Source organism: Colias croceus, chromosome 20 (genome assembly GCF_905220415.1).
Source record: "Colias croceus chromosome 20, ilColCroc2.1".
NCBI lineage: Eukaryota > Metazoa > Arthropoda > Insecta > Lepidoptera > Pieridae > Colias > Colias croceus.
In genome coordinates this window covers 4,714,033-4,729,702 of record NC_059556.1, presented here as the reverse complement: position 1 = coordinate 4,729,702, position 15,670 = coordinate 4,714,033, and the positions used below count along the sequence as shown (strand labels likewise).

At 33.7% G+C, this 15,670-nt stretch overlaps 4 protein-coding genes across 4 annotated transcripts; all 4 read left to right on the top strand.

Moving 5' to 3' along the window:
• Positions 1–913: 913 nt before the first annotated feature.
• On the top strand, positions 914–3,516 carry LOC123700770 (regucalcin-like). The gene is made up of 6 exons (XM_045648093.1): positions 914–1,140; positions 1,394–1,553; positions 1,853–2,050; positions 2,428–2,652; positions 2,727–2,842; positions 3,179–3,516. Exons 1-6 carry the CDS (start codon positions 1,060–1,062, stop codon positions 3,407–3,409), a joined length of 1,011 nt encoding a protein of 336 aa, XP_045504049.1. The 5' UTR covers positions 914–1,059; the 3' UTR covers positions 3,410–3,516.
• A 609-nt stretch (positions 3,517–4,125) lies between these two features.
• On the top strand, positions 4,126–6,953 carry LOC123700763 (regucalcin-like). Its single transcript, XM_045648085.1, has 6 exons — positions 4,126–4,811; positions 4,978–5,137; positions 5,297–5,494; positions 5,782–6,006; positions 6,238–6,353; positions 6,663–6,953. Exons 1-6 carry the CDS (start codon positions 4,725–4,727, stop codon positions 6,897–6,899), a joined length of 1,023 nt encoding a protein of 340 aa, XP_045504041.1. The 5' UTR covers positions 4,126–4,724; the 3' UTR covers positions 6,900–6,953.
• Positions 6,954–7,293: 340 nt separating this feature from the next.
• Positions 7,294–10,020, top strand: LOC123700909 (regucalcin-like). The gene is made up of 6 exons (XM_045648282.1): positions 7,294–7,399; positions 7,517–7,709; positions 8,410–8,607; positions 9,042–9,257; positions 9,410–9,537; positions 9,762–10,020. Exons 1-6 carry the CDS (start codon positions 7,331–7,333, stop codon positions 10,008–10,010), a joined length of 1,053 nt encoding a protein of 350 aa, XP_045504238.1. The 5' UTR covers positions 7,294–7,330; the 3' UTR covers positions 10,011–10,020.
• An 833-nt stretch (positions 10,021–10,853) lies between these two features.
• LOC123701036 lies at positions 10,854–11,939 on the top strand. The gene has a single exon (XM_045648448.1). The coding sequence runs from the start codon at positions 10,854–10,856 to the stop codon at positions 11,937–11,939; it is 1,086 nt and encodes a 361-aa protein (XP_045504404.1).
• The last annotated feature ends 3,731 nt before the right edge of the window (positions 11,940–15,670 follow it).

The following is a 15,670-nucleotide window of genomic DNA, read 5'->3' as shown; positions in this document are numbered from 1 at the left end:
ATCTCAAATCGTTTTAGAGAAAGCGGGCGAAGCCGCGGGCGGTAAGCTAGTATTAATATAAATTAGGAACAACAACGGCCCGAATCTCAATCCTTGTGGAACTCCACATAGTAAGAATAAAGCTATGAATGAGGTATGAAATTGGAATTATATAAGTCACCTTTAGATCGAATCTATATTTAATCTGATGATTTATTAAATAGATTTATTGATAGATTTTACTGACTACTTCTTCTTTCTTGTATCTGATTCATATTATATCTTATCATCTTATGTAAAATGATAGTATTTTTGTCGATATTTTAAAATGTTATGCTTACTAATTATTTTAGTTACTTTTTAGTTTTAAACAAAAACGTTCCTGAGTATATTCCAACATTTTATAGTTTTTTCTGGGTACTGTGATTTCTGTTTTCTTGGTGTTAAGACTATAATCGACCTACTTTTTTTCCTTTGGCCTATTATTTCCTATAAGATTCGCCTACTGCAAACTAAAAGTAAATCTAATAAGAATTGTTTAAACGTGATACAAATAATATTCGTTCGTTATGTTTCTCTCTTAATTTATTTTTTATTCATGATTCTTAAGCAGTATCCATCAACATAACATCGTATTGCTTGGTAAACCAATACCAGAATATTCTAGAAAATTTTAAAAAGTTTGCCGTCTCGGATTTAGTACTACTCCGTTTTCTAGTCATCGTTTAAAAGTGTATCCACAGATTGCTATTTCCATCATTCAAGGATTGTGAATATAGTTTAATATTCTTGCCCTCATTACTGGCTTTTTATTGACGTTAGAATAGTTGTGAAGGATAAATTATTTGAATTGCACAGTACATACGCATATTTTTGTCAATATTCATGCTTGAATATTTCATTTCTGATTTAAAAAGTTTCCCTGTTTTACAAACGTTTTATAGTGAAAAAAAGGGATACTCAAGACTAATCATTAAAAAAATACATAATATTCCATGGTTTAAAGAATATAAAAATTTTCAGTCGTTTTCATTTCTCCAATCTGTGTTGCTTTTGGAGTGGTACATACAATCTTCAGAAATGATTCGAATTAACTATTTTTTGTGTCAACTGCTATTGATTGCGTGTGCGGCGGCAGATTCGGACTATACTATAACTCCGGTAAGTACAGTTTTTTGAATTTATTTAAGATTTTTTATTTCCATTATATTTATAACCCTATCTTCCGATTCTTTCGTCTATCAAAAGACGATGCGAGTTATTTAAATGTTCTACTCACTAGCTTTAAAAATCGAATCGTCTTCTAAGAATACCATATAAAATGTACATCTATGATATATCTATTTTAGCATATTGAAATAAAGCTTAAATTGTTTAAATGCATACTAAAATTATAATTAATGAAACAATTTAGATATATACGAGTGATAATCCGAATGAGCCTGCCATATTCAACCACGGCGAGAGCCCTGAGTGGGACGCTGACAGTCAATCCTTGCTGTTTGTGGACGTTCACGAACAAAATGTACATCGCCTGGACTACGCCACAGGGAATTTAAGCACAAAACATATAGGTTTGTATGAAATCTAATCATCTATTTTAACAAAATTGGTTCACTTCATCTTAATCGTGGTTTGTTCATCTTAATTATGTGTGCACCTGATCATTGCTGAAACGCAACATAAGATTAAAAAAAAATAGTAATAAGAAAAGAAAGCAAAGCCTCCGTGGTTTTTCCTAGTTAAAAAGTAACCTTTGTAGCATTTAGCAATCAATCTCTCTTCCTGCATATCTAATAAACCATATTTCCGTAGAAGATAAAATATCATCCATCCATAATTATGTACTTAATTTCTTTTTTATTGTCCCTAGATTACGGCCAAGTGAACGTAGTGGCGCGTGTCTCTGGTTCTAGCCGACTATTGGTCACTGTGCGCTCTGCTGTGTATTTGCTTGATTGGAATGTTAGTGGCGACTCAGCTTTAAGACTCCTAACTACGGTAGATCATGGACTACCCAGCAATGTCATAAATGAAGGCAAACCGGATCCCTCAGGAAGATTTTGGGCAGGTAATATTTTTAGCTAGAATTTCATATGTTATCGCTTTTATCGTTACTTGAATAATCTTCTACATCAATTCTGAGTCATTATTCTGATATTCTTTATTTACAGAACATTAGTTACATAATTTATTAAAAACTCATCTGTGTTCAAACTGTTTGGCGTAATGGATCTTAAAGGGCCCCCTTGAGGCACGATCCACCAATGTGTCATCGATAATTGTATTTTACCACGTTACCATTTACTCATAAGTTGACGCACGACAAATATGGCTGTATTCAAAGTTTTGTCTATGGTCGAAGTTCCAAATTTCTAACAAAATTTGTCCGAAATTGCTATAGAAGATCCGCTGCTACTTATTCTATATGTCTGTTATATATTATAGGTACTAAGGGACCACAAGTAGGCGATGCAGTGCAGGATAGTAAAGCTACTCTGTACAGTTTCGATCTAAACCAAGACGGTTTGGTACAGCCGCGTGTTCAATTACGACCCGTGACAATTTCAAACGGCATCACATGGTCTCTTAACGGAACTATCATGTACTACATTGACTCGGCAACAAAGAAGGTTGAGGCTTTTGATTTCGATGCTAAAATTGGAGCAATTAGTAAGTATTATTTTAATGTTACTGAAATCTCTTTGAATTAGGTAAAATGAGTTTATAATAATTCTTTATTTTAGGTGGAAGGCGTACGATTTTCGACGTTGCTGAGCTCAACCTTGGTGATGCTATTCCCGATGGCATGACAATCGACAGCAAAGGCAACTTGTGGGTCGCTCTAATGTTTGGCGGCACTGTAAGTATTCATGATAATGCTTATCTTAAGCTCCCACATTCGATATACGAATAGGATATCTCGTGTTTTTATTTTAATAATTTTATACCAGATAAAGAGGAGAACAATATCCTACTAGTATAAACGCAATGGCACGCGTAAGCTACTGAACCATTTTGATGTTATTTGGTAGTAATATATCATACATACCACAATAGCACATAAGCTAAAAATAGCATAGCTCATTTGCTTTTTTTTTAATAAGCTACGGAATTAGTTCTTTCGTGGTTTCGTCTACGGATGAAACCGCGGGGCAAAGCCAAGTAAGAAATAATCAACTAATTACTTGTATTTCAGGTGTTGCACATAGACCCCGACACAAGGCAACTAGTGTGCAGCTACACTTTGCCAGTATCCCGAATCACATCTGTGTGCTGGGGTGGACCCAACTTGGACATATTGTTCGTGACCTCTTCGAATCGTGGCGCGAACGAAACTCTTGCGGGCGCCATCTTTACCATAACCAATACTGGGAGTTCGGGTGTTGCCCCATACGAATTTGTTTTTAATAGTCCCGATTCTTATTAAATACCGCCTTATTATTTGAAAAATATCGATGAAACGAATATAATTTTTTATATATTACTTAATTATGTGTAGGTACCTACTTTAATAAATTTATATTTTTGACTTAATTTGTGTTTAATTTATTTTATCATTATCAACAAGACTGTGTAAACAAAATTTATATTTAAATATCAAAAATGTGTATCATAGGTATAATGTTGAATTAAGGTACACAGCTGATTAATTAATTTTATTAATAGTTGTTTAATAAAATAGGCATTGTTAAACAAATATTGTTTAAAATTTATTTGATTAGAGAAAAATCGTGTGACTAAATGAAAATTGTAACTTTTATCGATACTTTTTGATCTCATCAAGATACCCTAGTGGTTCTTACATTTTAATCAATTTTACAGGTTTCTTGATTTTTTTTTCTAATTTAACTATTCTCTTTTTTAAGTTATGAATTTATAGCTGTTGCCTGCAGCTTTATCCGTATTGCTCAGTTCCTATTAGTAAAGACCAATGATAAACATGCACTCGATAATAATTCTGAAATTATTTTTGAAATCGGATCCGTAGTTTCCGAGATTAGCGCGTTCAAACAAACAATTAAACTTTAAATTATGGATGGTTTACCTATTTATTTTTCACATATTATTTTGATTGCAATGACGCATTTAGTCAAGTTGTACGTTCAATAATATAAACGTGAGTGAATTTTTAATTTATTAACAGAATTTACGACTGTAATAAAATCAGGGTATTGGAGTTATGAAATTGTTTTATACGTCTGTACGTACTTTTACATAAAATATATATTGAATTGTATATGCCACAGCACAAACACAAAATAAAATCTTATCCGAGGTTTTTTCGGGGCACTGTTTGCGTTCACCAAAATTGCTCTTGAAACTGTAATATGCAATAAAAATTCTGCAACAGTTGCGAGCAAACGTGACTTATTAAACTATTTATTTAAATAATTAGATATACCTCTTCACATTAATATATTATCAAGGCCAAGTTTTCTATTGTTAATTTCACTAATATGCCACACTTAATTTCACAATTATGCAAACAATAGTTCCCTAATTGAGTACTTACTGAAATAAAAAAGGTAGTTTTACGACTTGTGTTTGATTCAACAACATCCAGTTATCGTTCATTCTTTAAATTTTTGTTCGATTCTTTTGCTTGTAAAAATCAAGAAAATCGGAAGAATTCATTGATTATTTTTATTTTTTCATATATTTTGCTATTCCAACATCTGTGTTGGGTTTTATAGCTAGAATTGGCGCGTGACACTCGCATTAATAGTAAATAGTAATCGATAATGATTCGAACAAACTTTTTTTTATACCAACTGCTGTTCATTTCGTATGTGACTTCAGATTTGGACCATTATTATAAGATTTCTATGGTAAATACAGTTTTTAACATTCAAAAAAAATATTTACATTTCCACATTTTTTTTATTGAGCTCAAACTAATCCAAGACCCAAAAAGATAATCAATATGACGATTATTATGTATTTACGAGTATGAAGAAAAGTTTTTAATTACATACATAAAATCAATTAATTCAGGTATCGTCAAGTGATAGGCCGGATAAGCCTGCTCTATTCTTACACGGCGAGAGCCCGGTTTGGGACGTTGACAGTCAATCTTTGCTGTTTGTGGACGTTCACCAACAAAACGTTCATCGACTGGACTATTTCACGGGAAAAATTCACACAAAACATATAGGCAAGTATGAGTTTATTAATTTATCTGAGTAAGAAACTTAGTAACATATAACTTAGTAAACGTGATTTAAGTGGAGAAGATACCTACAGAAAAAATAAATAAAGGTAGTCCAGTGTATCTGTAAATATTTGGGTAATAACATAACTTTTTTGTTCTTAGATTACGGTCAAGTGAATGTAGTGTCACCAGTATCTGGATCTCGTCGACTTCTAGTCGCCGTGCGTTCTGCTTTGTATTTGCTTGACTGGAATGTGGCTGGAGATTCCGCTTTAAGACTGCTAGCTACCGTGGACGAAGGTCTACCCGACAATGTAATAAATGAGGGAAAAGCGGACCCTGAAGGAAGATTTTGGGCAGGTAAAGATTAATTAATTATCTATCTCACTATATACTCTGCTACTACTCAGATAATAGGCATTCATTGCTGGATTCGATTTCCAAATTAAAGATAAGAATTAAGAATAACTAAATATTGTTAATGCAGAAAATTAAATGTAATACATGCTATTTCTTTTTTTAGAAAAATAAGTAAGTTCATGCTTATACCTAGCGTACCTACCGACATTTTTTACATTGAAAAAGGAAGCCTTTTTTTAGGTTGTTACAAAAATAATTGACACATTTGATATGATATTTATTTTTAGGTACAAAGGGGCCTCAAACTGGCGACGATGTGATGCCAGATAAAGCTACTCTGTACAGTTTTGATACAAACCAAGACGGATTGATACATCCGCGCGTTCAACTGCGACCTGTGTCTATTTCAAACGGCCTCACGTGGTCTCTAAACACCACTGTCATGTACTACATTGACTCGCCAACTCAAAAAGTTGAAGCCTTCGATTATGATTCGCAAAGAGGGGAAATAAGTAAGTAGCCTACACACGTTTATGAAATACTAGGTTGTTATCCCGCGTATAGTCAAAGCGCCGAGGTAGAAATTTTCCACTTTGTCCATTTCACTGTAGCTTCTTAATTATCTCCAGTCGCATCATTGGAACGTGAAATAAAGACAAACAAACATACAAGGGATTCTGTAATATCAGTAAGAATTTCGTAACAAAGTCGTAATACTAGTCAATAATTCCTATTTTTTCTAGCTGGCAGACGAACTATCGTGGACATTTCGAACTACGGATATGAAGATGCTATTCCGGATGGAATGACGATCGATAGTGACGGTCATTTGTGGGTCGCATTGATGTTCGGTGGCACGGTACGTAAATTAGTTAAAAAATAATTATATAATCTGTATATAATATTTTCGTGTCTGTAACCAAACTACTCCGAGTCGACCGTTTTTGATGAATTTTAGGCAACTAGTCCGTAAGCTAAACTATTTTACTGAACTATGTACATACTCGATTTCCGCCAGCGGCTTTCCCCTCGCAGTCAAAAAAAAATTCCGCATAATTCCCGTTCCCGTGAGATTTCCGGAAAATTATCCTATGACATTACTCAGGTCAGCTGATAAGTGCATAAAATCTTTGACGAAAACAATTAATCAATTAAACTTATATTTCAGGTGTTGCACATAGACCCCGACGCAAGGCAAGTGGTGTACGGCTACAAACTACCAGTTTCTCGTATTACATCTCTATGTTGGGGCGGACCAAATCTCGATGAATTATTCGTGACGTCATCAAAAGACGTACATGACACGACCGAGCCTTACGGAGGCGCCATCTTTACCATACGGAAGACTGGCAGCCGAGGAGTCCTCCCTTACCACTTTCGATTTGATATTGCTGATTCTTATTAAAAACTGTGATACTTTTTAATATTGTTTTAGAAATAAATGTTTATTTTTACTTTATCCTGTGTTTTAATTATATCACATACACATATTCTATTTCCTACTAATAGACCACTTTGGTAACAATATCAAAACCGATACTGAACAAACTCCGCACTCTAATACATACTAGAAAACGATTAAAAAAAGTAAACTACATGGTAACTGAATACTTGAAATCTTACTGCATTATAAAATTTCATTAAATGACATTAATAGCTAAATACACCGTGCCCGTTACAAAATTAAGATTTTCCATTATTCCCTACCTTACGTTAATTAAATAGGAGATTAACTACAATTGCGTCACGGCTATTCAGAAAATATATTTTACTTTCTTTCATCATTCTTTTTACATTGACATTGGAAACAAGTATATTATGTAGATTATTAAAACAATGTCAACTCTACAAGTTGTATTTATTGTTGGATTATTCAAAATATTTTGCATAGAAAAAGCTGAAAGCGTAAGTTGATATAGTTTTATACTTGGCGAGACAAACCTTTCATTTTATAATTTCCTAAATTTGTTTAACCCTTCAATTTTGTACAGCTGAGTCGTAAAATAATTTCATTATTTTCAGAATACACTAGTTGGACAAAAACATAAACTTCACTATCACTATGAGACCTTCAACTACACGACATTGGACTTCACGCACGCTGAAAGTCCTGCTTGGGACCCTGACTTAAACACATTGTATTGGGTTGATGTACTTAACCAAAATGTGCATGCGTTTGAATATACCACTAAACAACACCGATTAAAACATATAGGTAAATTAATTATCACTATTTTAGGCACTATAATATTGTAATGATAAGTGTCCATTCAAAAATCCCTATGGATCAAAAAACAGGATAATATCGGTAAATGCCGATTGGTACCGGGGCAAACTGAGTGTTTTATAAAACTTGTTCGCTGATGCTTTCCTAATTCAATTTTTTGGTAAGGAAATTTTTTTTTCTTTGTCCATGATCCTACCCCAAGAGGCGACACATTAACACATCGACACATTTAGTACGCGTGAAAAACCAATTTAGTTACACGTATTAAAACACGTCAACGGTAGTTTTCAATATCTTAATTGAAACCATGAAGATTTTATTTCAATTAATTAAATATGAACCAAGTGAAGTCCCGTATTCCCTTCGTACGATAAGGACACGTCATGCAACATGCATCTTTTCCACTGATTGCTTTTCTTTACGAACAATCTTCTGTGACCTGCAAGACAAGGGCATTTATATTTTAGAGCCCTTTGGATATCATACCAAGGACCGTTAAATTTTACGCTCTAAGTGTGTATATTCTGACTGTGATAATCATTTCAAATCATGAGTTTAAATGTATGCTTTCACATAAAGTCTTCAACAATCAAATTTTATGAAGTTAGTCGATTAGTCGTATTAAAATTTAAAACTTGTGTTACATTAAAGTTTGTATTTTATTAGGTACGTTTTTTATCAATTATAGGAAAAGGCGAAGTAAACATTGTTTTACCAATAGCAGACAGCAAACGTCTGTTAATTGGAGTGCAATCTTCCGTATATCTGTTAGATTGGGATGAACCTTTACCTTCATCATTACGCTTTATAGCAGCGTTAGATATTGGAAGTCCAGACAATATCTTGAATGAAGGAAAAGCTGATGTGAAAGGCAGATTTTGGGCAGGTATTGTAATTTTATAATTTACTTGAAATTTGATGCCCTTTTGTTTTGTTATTAGTATAATTACTATTCTCTTGCTTGACCGAGCCAATCTGTTTAATTGTGAAGTCATGAGTAGATACGTTAAATTATTAAATGTGATCGCTGCAAGTGCATATTGCTATTATAAATAATTACTTAATAATGAAGTAGGTATTTATTTAAGTCATTAGATGTTAATTGCCAGCATAACAAATTAATAAAGTAAAAATTCTTACTTAAAATGGAAACAATGGACACAATTTTATATGTATACGTGTACCTGTTACAAAAAAACTAATGGTCATTTTTAAACTTTCCATATATTTTTATCAATAATCATCCGATGTATTAGTAACGTTCATATTTTTTTACGAATAAACATGTTTGATACTAATTATTATTTAATAACACGAAAGGTACAAAGGGTCCGCAGTACGGTGACACTGTGTTGCCAGATCAAGCTGCGCTCTATAGTTTGGAGCAACCACATTTCGAGCCAAGAGTTCAGCTGAAGCCCGTATCTATATCTAATGGAATTGTGTGGTCATTGAATAACAGCATTTTGTATTATATAGACTCGGATACGAGAAGGATTGATGCATTCGACTTTGATGCAAGAAAAGGACGAATTAGTAAGTTATTTCTTCATACTATAGTCAAAACCGTTTCATACATCTAAGGTTTGAGAACATCAGTGATGGCAAAAGCCGCAAAAGACTGAAGGACCTAGTTTTTATTGATTTATATTATGTTTTCTATATAGCTAAATCTTCTTGGTACACAGGTAAACGTCGCACAATAGTTGATATCAGCAAGTATAACTTTATGAAAACCACGCCTGAACCCATACCTGATGGAATGACTATAGACAGGGATGGATGCCTTTGGGTTGCCCTTATGTTTGGTGGAGCGGTAATTATATTAGTTACTTTTGCCCTTGTATGACAGATATGGAAACAAACTTGTAACATTCTCAGTAATATAACGTAAAGTACAGTTGTGTATCGATCGATAATCCGAGGATTTTAAATATTTACATTAAATTTAAATAGCGCCACACTGTCATTATTAGCAAATTGTATTGCACACAAAATTTATCATTTATCAATACAGCTTTAACATATTAAATTGTACAGGTTATACGTATAGATCCAGATCAGAAAAAAGTAGTGGCAAAAATTAGCTTGCCAGTTTCCCGCGTAACTTCCGTAGTGTGGGTTGGAGACACATTAGAAGAGTTGGTTGTGACCACATCGCGACGCAACATGGACGCAAGGGAGCTAGAACGGGAACCATATTCTGGGAATTTATTTATTCTTAACAAGCTTGGTACTGGAGGAGTACGGAGCTATAAACTTATTTTTAATGATTCGGATATTTATTGAATTTGTATAAAGTATATGAGATTGTATGTTTAGTCTTCGGAATAGGTTAGAGAAATTTATTTTGATACTAGTTCAAGGTAGTAAGATAATGTTTTAGTTAGTAAAATTACACTGGTCAGGCATCCGCCCCGGAATGGAGAGAAAGGATGCGGGTTCGAGTCCCGCCTCGTGATCGAATTTTTTCTATTCTTTATAAATTTATATTTATAAAGCATTTGAATGCCATAAAACCAAAAATATCAATTTCAGCTAGAATAGTAAAGAATCTAGAATCTGTAACTACATTCGTGCAAATAAATATACTTAATTTGAATTTGAATTTAAATTAAGAAATAAGGAAAAGCTGGAAAGCCATTGGATAGTAAATAAGTAAAAGATAGGATAATTCATGATATTTTTCTTTATTTATTTTATAATTGCGTTCACAACAAGATTCATTTAACAAGATTCGTATAACGCTTTAGACTCCATCAAGATATAACAGAATGAACACGACAACAGCGAAATACTATTATAAAACGAGAAAATAATTCGAGAAAAGTTTTAATCTTTAAAATTGAGAAAAAATTTACAATCTTTTCATCTAATACAATTTTTTAATATAATTTATTTATAAATTTGTCGTTTTCACTGAATTGAAATTAATATGTATTAAAGAATTTTACTACAACCAGATCGTTTATATAATTTTAATTAAAATTTATAGACGTAAAGTATATCTAATACAGGGTGTCTCATAAGTACCCAACGATTTCAAAAGTGTGTCTAGACTAGCCGGCGCCACAGAGGGGAGCGGGGAGTGCGGCATTAGCTAGCGCGTTTCAAGGATTTTTAGTTGCCGCCATGTCGTTCACGGGAGAGCAACGCGCTTTTTGCGTTCGCGCCTATTTTCAAAACAATAATTCGCTTATTCGTGTACGGCGCCTGTATCGTCTCAATTATCGATTGAGGCATATTGATGAAACGCCCAGCAACTCTACCATACTCTCATGGATCCGGAGTTTCAACACTACCGGAAACACAACAGGAAGCAAGAAATCTGGGCGTCCAAGAAGTGTAAGAACGGTTGAAAACATTGAGTTGGTGGCAAGTTCGGTGCAACGTCAACCTCAATTAAGCATAAGAAAACGGCAGTCACAATTAGGCATGTCCAGAGCGACTGTTCATCGAATTTTGCGTTCTGATTTAAATTTGAAGCCTTACAAAATTCAGATCGTACAAGAATTAAGAGAAACCGACTTTGATTTAAGACTGAATTTTGTAAACACAATGTTGGAGAAGTTTGACGATTACCAGAACATCTTCTTTAGTGACGAAGCTCACTTTCATTTGGACGGCTATGTCAATCGGCAAAATTGTCGTTTCTGGGGCAACACAAATCCAGGGCTGCTCCATCAACGACCTTTGCATAGTCCGAAGGTAACCGCATGGGTGGCTATGTCGGCGAAATGTGTCATCGGACCTTATTTTTTTGAAGACGCAAGAGGCAGAACTGTCACCGTAAATTCGGCGCGTTATGTGACCATGCTACGCAACTTTTTCGAGCCAGAGCTTCAAGAATGTGAGCATTACAATGTCCAGTCATGGTTCCAACAGGATGGAGCCACATCCCATACAACTAACAACTCAATTGAAGCCCTACACCAATTGTTTCCCGAAAAAGTCATTTCAAGAAGGGGTGACATTGAATGGCCCCCCAGAAGCCCGGATTTGACGCCACCCGATTTTTTTTTATGGGGATATCTTAAGTCAAATGTGTATGAAAATTCTCCGCAAACTTTGAACGACTTGAAGACCAACATCAGAGAAAAAATTGCGTCCATAGATAGACCGCTTCTTCAGAAAGTTTTCAGAAACTTTCACCAAAGACTCGAAGAATGTCAGCATCGTAATGGACGCCATCTCAACGATGTAATCTTCAAAAAATAAAAATTCCTTTTGTTTTCTATTAAATTTGTCAATATTATATTTTAAAACCAATAATAAGTTTAATTTTTTGCATCATGAAATCGTTGGGTACTTATGAGACACCCTGTATTACAACAGTATAATAAAATACAAACGTAATTGTTAAACATTAGGCACATTTTACCGTAATTAAAATCTATTAAACCTGTCTAGGAACCATCTAGAATAAATGAACAGCTATTGCATTCATCCCCGAATTCTGGCAGAGCTTTAACATGTATTCTGAAGAGAGATAGTTTGAGAATTCCGATTTCTGGAGATCACTGTAATAAATATCCATCGCTTTGATTTGAAACGCAAGCGTACCTGTTGTCACCAATGGTTTTCATAGGTGACAAGGTTTAAGATAAACACACGTAATATTGATAAGTGATAACATTGGTTGGTATATTCCAAAAATCTAGAATATTTTAGAAATTTTCAAGTACACGTATTTACAGGTACACGCCCCTTGTGTTTCCATACAATACAATATAAAACATCTAAACATCCAAATATTAAGTTGTAATAGATCAAACACACGCTCTCGATTAAGAACACTTATCAGATATTAACGGGACTAATGTCTATTTAACAATCAATATTTTGCTATACTAGGTCAATAGTCCATTGAATAAAAAGTTCTAGAGTGCGTGAGTTAGTAACGTAAGATGTTTCTTCGGAAACATGTCAAGAGTCCCTAGGTAATAAACATACTAATACCCCGGGACACTAGGAGGAGCCCCGGAGTGGGGGGAGGGGGGAAAAGGTCAATTTTTTTCATTTTTCGCTTAAATCTCAAAAACGGTACATGTTAGAGAAAAACTTTCAAGGAAAAGTTGAAAGGCCATAAAATTATCTACAAGTTGTACCTAAATCATTTTTTCCTATATCCTACCCTTTCTGAGTTACACGCAGTAAAAAATGATTTTGGCTCAAACAATTTCCCCATACGATCAAAAAATATTTCTTTCTTCCAAAAAAACCCAAATGTGCAACTTGTGACCGGGTCTGATAGATTGCTCTTAATTAGTTCTATATTTGGTAAAATAAACACATTCCTCCATGGAAGCCTTTAGGAGGAATCGATTGTCAAAATATTATATTAGGGTAGTTTGAGTTACTGAACTTGATCTTTTTATTTTTTTCTTCCAAAAAACTCAAAAGTGCAACTTGTGACCGGTACAGATAGATTGCTCATAATAAGGTCTATCATTGATAAAAATACCAGAATCCACCACGGAGGCCTTTACGGGGAATTGAATTTTATTAGGGTAGTTACGATACTTGAACTTATTTTTTTTCTTCCAAAAAACTCAAATGTGCAACTTGTGACCGGTACTGATAGATTGATCTTAATTAGGTCTATAATTGGTAAAATAAACACATTCCTCCATGGAAGCCTTTAGGAGGAATCGATTGTCAAAATATTATATTAGGGTAGTTTGAGTTACTGAACTTGCCCTTTTTTTTTCTTCCAAAAAACTCAAAAATGCAACTTGTGACCGGTACAGATAGATTGCTCATAATTAGGTCTATCATTGATAAAAAAAAAACAGATTCCACCATGGAGGCGTTTAGGAGGTATTGAATTTATTAGAGTAGTTAGGTAAAATAAAAAGCTTTCGAATTTTTCACATTTCATGGGATGTAGCTCGAAAACGGCTGCGAATAGAAAAAAATTATCTAGGTACAACTTGTAGATAATTTTATGGCCTTTCAACTTTTCCTTGAAAATTTTTCTCTAACATGTACCGTTTTTGAGATTTAAGCGAAAAATGAAAAAAATGGACCTTTTCCCCCCTCCCCCCACTCCGGGGCTCCTCCTAGTGTCCCGGGGTTTTAGTATGTTTATTACCTAGGGACTCTTGACATGTTTCCGAAGAAACATCTTACGTTACTAACCCACGCACTCTAGACCCCCCTTGGAGGGACTCATTCAATGGACTACAACTATTTTGAACGGAGAGAACCACTATTGGAATGTACATTTTTAATAATGTATAACTAATCGTTAAATATAACTATTAAGAGACGTATCAGTCAGATATACATATAACTCTATTTAGAACGACGCATGTTATGATGTTCAAGAAGCGCTTAAATTTGCTTTTCATGTTTCATGTTATAAACATATTTGAGTAATAATACAATAAAGGTTCTGTAAGGAAATAATTTTACACTTTAGACGTGTTTTTTAATTTAAAAATGTTAAGAGAAATATTTATATATTAACTGAGATTTTATTAATTATATTATCATGTTATAACTATTGAAAATATGCGTCTAGTATCTAGCGAAGTTGTAGGATACTACGGATGTATAGTAGGATATCCGGGAGAGACCTAGTGAACTGTTTAGTTTGTACTGATTTTTATAAAACCATTATATCAAATATTATTGTATTTTAACTCTTTAGACGGCCTATTGAAGGGTAGGTAACTAAGTAATTTATGAACTTCCGGGAAATGAAGTAATTGTGTGAATATATTATGTATATTGTTTCAGTATACTACAACGTTTAAAGGTTTTAGCAATTTATAGTCTCATTTTTTGGAAGCAGATTAACTGAGGTAGATGCACATTTATAATAAATGCTAGAGAGCAAAATAATGCATATTTTTATAGTTGACTGAGATTCTATAGAATGGTTTTATAAGTTTCTATAAACATTTGTACATGAATTAATAACACTGCCTTTTATAATTGTTAGTTATACAGGGTTACTTGAAAAACACCAGCAACCTCGCAGGACAAGATAGCTAACATCATAAGTAACAACATTTGTTCTACGACTTTTGGCATAACGCAATAAATTATTTTTAAATGATTTTTTAAACTTTTATTGACATTTGTAAGTCTATGTTCTATTCATTATCGGATGGACGAAGCGACACCCCCTTCCCCCTCACGTTCGCTTCTTGTTTACGTAATTTTTGGGAGGCGTAGAGTTTATAATATGCAAACGGAAAATTAAATATATATTTATTTTTGTATGAAAATAAAATCTAACAAATTATCAAAAGTCGTAGAACAAATGTTGTTGCTTATGATGTTAGCTATCTTGTCCTGCGAGGTTGCCGGTGTTTTACAAGTAACCCTGTACATAAATATAAATTCATAATGTCTTGAAATGAAACGAACTAAACAAGTATTATTCTAAATATAAGAAACATGTCTCCAATTTCCGAAAACCTATTCTCTAAACTTTATAAATAGAAGAAAAAGATGGAATTTTAACATCGAAATATAAGACGCGAAAGCGCTAGGAAAATGTTAATAACTTTGCAAGCAATAAAGGCCCATAATAACTATAATATTTAGATGAAAAAACCTATATAAGATGAATGATGATGATCACTGGCAGTGGTATGGCTTTACAATACCTACGTGATACCTATACATCTAATATTTTAATATATACCTAATATATATTGATACAGTTGACGTTTTAAGTTGGATCATGCATGTTTGTACACTATATATATAGAATTGGTTGTAATTGGCTGATTGACTTATTGCGATAACACACTGCATGTCCAACGCAGCCTAATGCATGAATGCCGGTTTTAACTTTTCCTGCTCCTCTTGTATTTGTATAGAATACACTGACAGTCCAAGATACATAAATTGCATCCATACGCGTTCATTCAGTTCACGCAGGGGAGAAACATACGCAATACGCACGTCAGTGCGGCAGGAACGCAAAACAC

Bases quoted from the DNA above. Each gene is read 5' to 3' on its own strand.
- LOC123700763 (XM_045648085.1), top strand. From the start codon at position 4,725: ATGATTCGAACAAACTTTTTTTTATACCAACTGCTGTTCATTTCGTAT. The intron at 4,812-4,977 runs GTAAATACAGTT...CAATTAATTCAG, and splicing joins ATTATTATAAGATTTCTATG to GTATCGTCAAGTGATAGGCC. The intron at 5,138-5,296 runs GCAAGTATGAGT...TTTTGTTCTTAG, and splicing joins AATTCACACAAAACATATAG to ATTACGGTCAAGTGAATGTA.
- LOC123701036 (XM_045648448.1), top strand. From the start codon at position 10,854: ATGTCGTTCACGGGAGAGCAACGCGCTTTTTGCGTTCGCGCCTATTTT.
- LOC123700909 (XM_045648282.1), top strand. From the start codon at position 7,331: ATGTCAACTCTACAAGTTGTATTTATTGTTGGATTATTCAAAATATTT. The intron at 7,400-7,516 runs GTAAGTTGATAT...CATTATTTTCAG, and splicing joins GCATAGAAAAAGCTGAAAGC to AATACACTAGTTGGACAAAA. The intron at 8,608-9,041 runs GTATTGTAATTT...ATAACACGAAAG, and splicing joins GAAAGGCAGATTTTGGGCAG to GTACAAAGGGTCCGCAGTAC.
- LOC123700770 (XM_045648093.1), top strand. From the start codon at position 1,060: ATGATTCGAATTAACTATTTTTTGTGTCAACTGCTATTGATTGCGTGT. The intron at 1,141-1,393 runs GTAAGTACAGTT...GAAACAATTTAG, and splicing joins CGGACTATACTATAACTCCG to ATATATACGAGTGATAATCC. The intron at 2,051-2,427 runs GTAATATTTTTA...TATATATTATAG, and splicing joins CTCAGGAAGATTTTGGGCAG to GTACTAAGGGACCACAAGTA.